The sequence below is a fragment of the Salvia miltiorrhiza genome, chromosome 5 (assembly GCF_028751815.1).
Source record: "Salvia miltiorrhiza cultivar Shanhuang (shh) chromosome 5, IMPLAD_Smil_shh, whole genome shotgun sequence".
NCBI lineage: Eukaryota > Viridiplantae > Streptophyta > Magnoliopsida > Lamiales > Lamiaceae > Salvia > Salvia miltiorrhiza.
In genome coordinates this window covers 24,969,791-24,975,861 of record NC_080391.1, presented here as the reverse complement: position 1 = coordinate 24,975,861, position 6,071 = coordinate 24,969,791, and the positions used below count along the sequence as shown (strand labels likewise).

Below are 6,071 nucleotides of genomic sequence, written 5' to 3'. Positions count from 1 at the left end.
ATGACTCAAATGGCAATGCTATTAGCAATCTATATCAGTCGGGTCAATTCCCAAGCATTACTGTGGTGAGTTCAAAAGAGCAATGTATGACCATTGAGCTTGAAAGTGAAACTTCATATGAAGAGCCTCAAGCGATAGAAGAAGAGCAAAAAGTTTAGGAATACAAACCAATTTTAGTGGGACGAAGGGAGTATTATTATATTTACATATGTGTGTGTGTATGGATATATGAATGCTTCTTTGTACCGGGCATTGTAAGTATAGATAGATTCAAATGAAAAAAAAACATGACATGTATGTACTATAACTTGGAAGTTTTTATTGTTGAAGTCATAACTTATAAGGCAAGTCGTTGTAGAAAGGCAAATTGGAGCATTAGTTACAAAAGAGGCTATAAATGTATTTCCTACGATACAGTGTTGTCTTGGTGGAAGTTCCATGCAGATACGAAGCGCAGTGGGATTCCTTTCCAGCAAAGGATGATGCTTTTCCCATTGATGCTGAGACTGCAGCTGCTCCAGCACGGCCTCTCCCCCATCATCACCCGCGCCTGACATATAGCCCCCTCGCTCATCTCTCTCTCCATTATCCCAAATCTCGCGAAATATTCCCTCCAGAAATCAATCCTACGCCGATGGCTAAAGCTCTCCCCACCTGCATCCTCGCTCATCACGCCGTTGCATATTGTCTCCTCGAAGTGCACTTTCTCGATGATCTCGGTGTAACGCCTGTCGCCTTGCACGCACCTCTCTATGCAGTCCACAACGGCGCTTGAGATACACAGCGCCCCTCTGAATCGCTGGCTGAAAGTTGCAGTTGGGAAACTCTCCTCCACATCAATCACTACCATCACGTGAGGATTCAGCCTTTTGAGGCCTCTTAGTAAGCCTTCCACATTCTTGGGGCAAGCTGATAAACAGTGCAGGCTGTGATCCATGTAAACCGCCACTTTTTCGCCGGCCTCGCACTCCAAACCAACCTTCTCGAGCACCTTCTCTTCTTCGTACAACATTTTGAACACGAAAGGGAGGTTCATCGACTCTGCAATAGATGACAGCAGCTCCCCTCTTCCTGTTACATCATACATAGGTGTGCAGACTGCAGTGATCTTGAGCTGCTTCAGTTGGCAGTTTTTGCGGTTGGCTAGAGCGTGCATCATCACTATCCAGTAGGAGCAGAGCTTCCTACCGATGTCGATCAAGTGGATCTTTTCTGCGGATGCCAAACTGTCTAAAATGGTCTGGATTGCGGCGTAGTTTGAGATCTGAAGGAGGGGGAATTTCTGCTCACAACCAAACATAGCAGCTTTGAGATCTATCATTGCTTCTTCCAAATCGAAGTGATTTACCTCTCTCTCCAAATCGATTCTGCGTTTCTTTACATCAATTCTTTCCCTTAAATATCCAGCATAGCAAGTGATGAGTCTGTCTATAGGAAGAGGACCTGAGGAGAGGACAGACAGCAGCAGCTCCTCTGCTTCATCATACTCTTGGTTCGACAGCTTCTCGGCAGCATCGAGAAGCCTCAAAACATGCTTCAAATGATTTTCACTCTCATTAGAAATACCAACTGATTTTGCAAGATTGGAAGAATCACCCGTGTTTAGAGATGTGGAGTGGTATAGAAGAGCCATTTTGACGATGGTTACTGCAGATAATGCTTCAGCCATTTGAAGACGACGCGGCTGGCTAGGCTCATCCTCCTCCTCTTTACCATTTCTCAGACGCTTCGTTTGATTCCTGTACTTGCTCAAGAGAGCAAATGACGCCTGCAAATTAGGGGCAGTAATTTCAAGGTTGTTCTTGTCCGCCATAGTTGATGACAGGAGCAAGATGAAGTTGTGAAAGATAGAGCTTGATATCGACTTTATATGAGTGAATGTTGGGAGAGCTTCTTGAGATAAACGAAGACAAAAGACAACTTTTCTTGAAACATATTCCACACCTTTGCGTTGACATTGTATTATGTATATATGTTACATCAAACAAGGGAATTTTGTCTTAGGACTTTTGTGAGTCGAATAGTTCAACAGCCGCCTCAAGCAGAAGATATCCCAAGACAGTGAGCTACTCATTGTGAATCACTATGCATTTTCTAAGGAATCCTCACTTGTTTTTCACTTGATAACTGAAAAAAGTAGACTGAACTGTGTGCGTGGTGTTTCCAAGACCATAGGTCGTGGGTTTGAGTCTACCTTGATACGATCTTCAAAGAAAGTTAAACTGAAATGTGTGTGTGTTGGCTTAGCAGTAAATGGTTAATGTCCAATGTCAGAAGTTTTAGATTCAAGTCCACACGACGGTACGGTCTTTAAATTTTTTAATTAATTTATTAACGAAAGGGAACTGAATTGTAAATAGTCTTTAAATTGCTTTATTAAATTATTAATTTATAAAAACAAATTATTAATTTATAAAAACAGTAAACTGAACTGTAAACAACAAGATTATGTGATCTCGATGGATTGCATGACAAAATGTGGTGAAGGAATAGCAACTGTCTGTGGTCATGCATTCCAATGGCCGGTGCTCAGTGTTTACATCTAGTTATGACTTTGATGATCTCAGTCCAACTCATATCTCTCTATGTATAAAAGCTAAACTAATTGTCCAAAATATTTTCGCCAAAACTTTATCAATATCACCACTAATAATGATTAAATTAATTATTAATTATGTTAAGAGTAAACTTTGAAAATGATCGCTTCAAAATAATAAAAATAAAAATCGTCCATTAAAATAAAAATAAAAAACTTACAAATTAGCCACACCTACCATTTTACCCTTTATATAAAAAATTTAAAAATTATTCACTGATTTTTTTGTTGCAAATTCGAATTTTTGAACTACAATTCACAACCAATAATAATTCAAGATATAAAATTTAAATTCACAACCAATACTATTTCTAGTTGTGAATTTAAGACTCGAATTCACAACCAACACTAGCGATTCAGTTTTAAATTCATCGAATTGGTTGTGAATTCAAAAACATTAACAACACACTCACCTGATTTTATGCCCTAATTAAAAAGTTACTTGATAACACTCACTTTTCTATGATTTTTTATGTGCATATGATATCAATTTTATAGAGAATTGAGTGTTGGAGAGTTGCTTTGTGCTAATAATGCTTTATCTTGTGAAATGTGATATTTACTCGTACTTTGATGAATTTTACAGAAATATTGAATATGAATTTGGACGAATGGTCCTAATAAAAGTTGTAGATCATCGCGATACGAGTTCGTGAGCGTAAACGGATTACAAATCGAAGTTCGGACGAGAAAGATATAGCTGAAACAAGAAAGTCGCGTGCAGCAGTGAATAGTGTCCGACGGAAATTTTTGAATTTTCGGGATTTTGAGATTTTATTAGTATTTTCGAATTCTGTATTGTAGTTATCCCTTGTGCCTATATATAGGTCTTTCTCTGACCTATCAAACACTTCTCTTCATATTTTTTCTCACTCTTTTCTTATTCTTTTAGTTTTACATATAGAATTTCATAGTTTAGGTTTATTTTTCCTGCAAGATTCAAGATTTCAACATTCAAGATGTTACTTCATACTTCATTCCGGGTTTTATTAATTCAATTATTTTTATTTCTTTCTTTTAATTATGTCTTTTATTTATTTTATTATGTCTAGTTAGTTTCTTTATCTGAACCTAGGGTTTGTACATAGTTGATTGAATATGTGTTTTTAATTTATTGATATCAATTTGTCATTTAGCTTGTGATTTATAATTCCTGGTGCTTGATTTCTTGTGAATTATATGGCCAATAGTTTGCATGTCTAGCTGTTCAGTTTGAGTCTTGAATGTGATAATTGTTCAGCCGATTTAGGAATGCATGATATAGTTTTGCTTTGAGTCTTGAATGTGATAGGTGAGCTATAGAAAGCTATTCTTTGTGTGCTCTTTGGAGTTTGTTAGGTCCAGAGGGTCTCGAATAGGTGTATGGGGGGGGGGGGAATACACCTATGGGCTATTTTTAACGAATCCTCAATCAGAGGGATCTCAGTCAGAGATCAAAACGAAACTTTGCATGCAAACACAGACTCCTGTTTTACTGAAAACAGTTTTGACCAAACAGGGTTGACGACTGATACTGAAAGCTCTTCAGTAAAGAGTTATCAGTTAAGCTGTTGAAACTTAACTGATGCACGTAAGGGCTTCAGTCGTGTTTGCTAAGACAGAGATGATAACACTATTCCTGACTATCAAAAGATAGATCAGTCAGACTGATATCATACGCAGCGGAAATTAAACTTAGTTTCGCAATAGCCTCGGTGGAGCACATTGTTGGTTATTAGGTTACTCTTTGCAGTTAATCAGTGTTCAGTTTATCAATTGAAATAACACAAGTAAGAATGTAAAACTGAAAACTGTAAATAACACAGACACTTTTACGTGGTTCGGAAAAACCCTTTCCTACATCCACGGTTGGTTGATCAGACCAACAATCCACTCCGCAAGTGCTTAACAGGTGCACTGCAAACCAAACCGTGTGCTTGTCGGGTGCACACAACCGTACCACTGAAGAAAACCCTTCTTCAGGACCAACGCTTCACTCGCGTCGGATTTCTCTGCTCAACACAACCCGTGCTAAGACTTCTCACTCAGAGTCAGAGTACCTTCCTGAACTCCGAATCACTCAAACACTCTTTTGGGAAGGAGGTTTGAACGAGTGCCAACTTTACTACAAAGAACAAGGGTTAGGATATTCCACAAGGTTCCCAACAATTTCCCCATTTTTGATGATGCCAAAACCACACAGCAGTTCTAGACAACAAAAAGACTGAACTCACAGTACAAGTTCTAAACCTGGGGTGAAAACAGTTCCCCCTTAACAATAGAACCTAAAAACTTGTACTTAGAGTTAAGAACGAAAACAGTTCTAAAACAGAACAAGGAGAAGACAGAAAAACATAATCAGAGCCTGGACAAAGAGTCATTGTCTTCAGGTTGAGATCAAAAAGAAGTTCTTTTCATTTATAAAGGACTGATAAGCCATCAGTCGAGGTACAGAGCAAGACTTACATTGGAGTAAAAGAAAAAACAAAAACAACATGGGAAACCCATGGACTCCAGCAGTCTGCTTGGCTGCGCCTTGAACTTCTTGATCTTCATCTTCTGTCTTCGTGTTCCTAAGCTTGTTCCACTCTCACTTGTTTTTCGTTGAATTGAGGTCTTTACTGGAACGTCATCCTTACAACTTCTGGTGATCCTTGCTATCTCATCTACAGTCAAGAAAGAAAGGACAGGTGCAACCTTAGGGAAGGTTTCTCTCTGACTTCTGACTTTCCCCCTTTTTGGCAACATCAAAAAGATAGCTGATGATGGAAGCTATGATCGGATGGGACTTCAACTCCGATTCCCAAGCATTCATGGGAGAGCTTGGAAATGGAGAAGTGATCCCGAGATGCAGAAGGAAGAAGACGCCAGTGGAGAGGTGGAGAGATGAGAAGAGAGACGGAGAAGCGATGGAGACGGAGAGATGAAGAAGAGCAGGGTGAAGGAAATGAAAGTATGCATAGTATGTTAGAGATAAACATGAGATGCAGCTATGCATACAATCCAGATGGCGAATAGATAAACGAGAAGAGAAGAATTAAAAGAGTGCGAAAAGAGGGGAGAAGAAGCGAAGGAAATGCATGGCGAGGCTTTGATGAAAGAAGTATATCAAAACGCGCCTCGTCATACATGGGAGAAGGAGGAGGTGAAGATGAAAAATCGAATCAGTGGTAGTCGTGAGGACTAGCACTGTCGATATTGCGCCGGATGGAAGTGAGCTTCTGCTCATTGCTGTTGCACCACATCGAAGCTTCACCAAAAGGCGAGAGGCTTTCCTGAGAACCAGGTGAAGTCTGTCTTTTTCAGACAGGTACTTCAAGCCGATGTGCCGGGCATGAGGATGGAAGACACTCGCTTTGCTGGATACAAGTGAGGGTAGAGCAAACTTTGACGTCGGAGAGACGTTGAGATCCAGTGGAAGGGTCCGGTGAAGACCAGGTATGTGAGCGTCATTCTTCCACTCCATGACTTTGCAGTCATAGATTTCTCCTTTAGT

At 39.7% G+C, this 6,071-nt stretch overlaps 1 protein-coding gene across 1 annotated transcript; it reads right to left on the bottom strand.

The window, feature by feature from the left end:
• Positions 1 to 406: 406 nt before the first annotated feature.
• On the bottom strand, positions 407 to 1,813 carry LOC131025702 (DELLA protein RGL1-like). Its single transcript, XM_057955493.1, has one exon. It carries the CDS (start codon positions 1,811 to 1,813, stop codon positions 407 to 409), a length of 1,407 nt encoding a protein of 468 aa, XP_057811476.1.
• Positions 1,814 to 6,071: the final 4,258 nt, after the last annotated feature.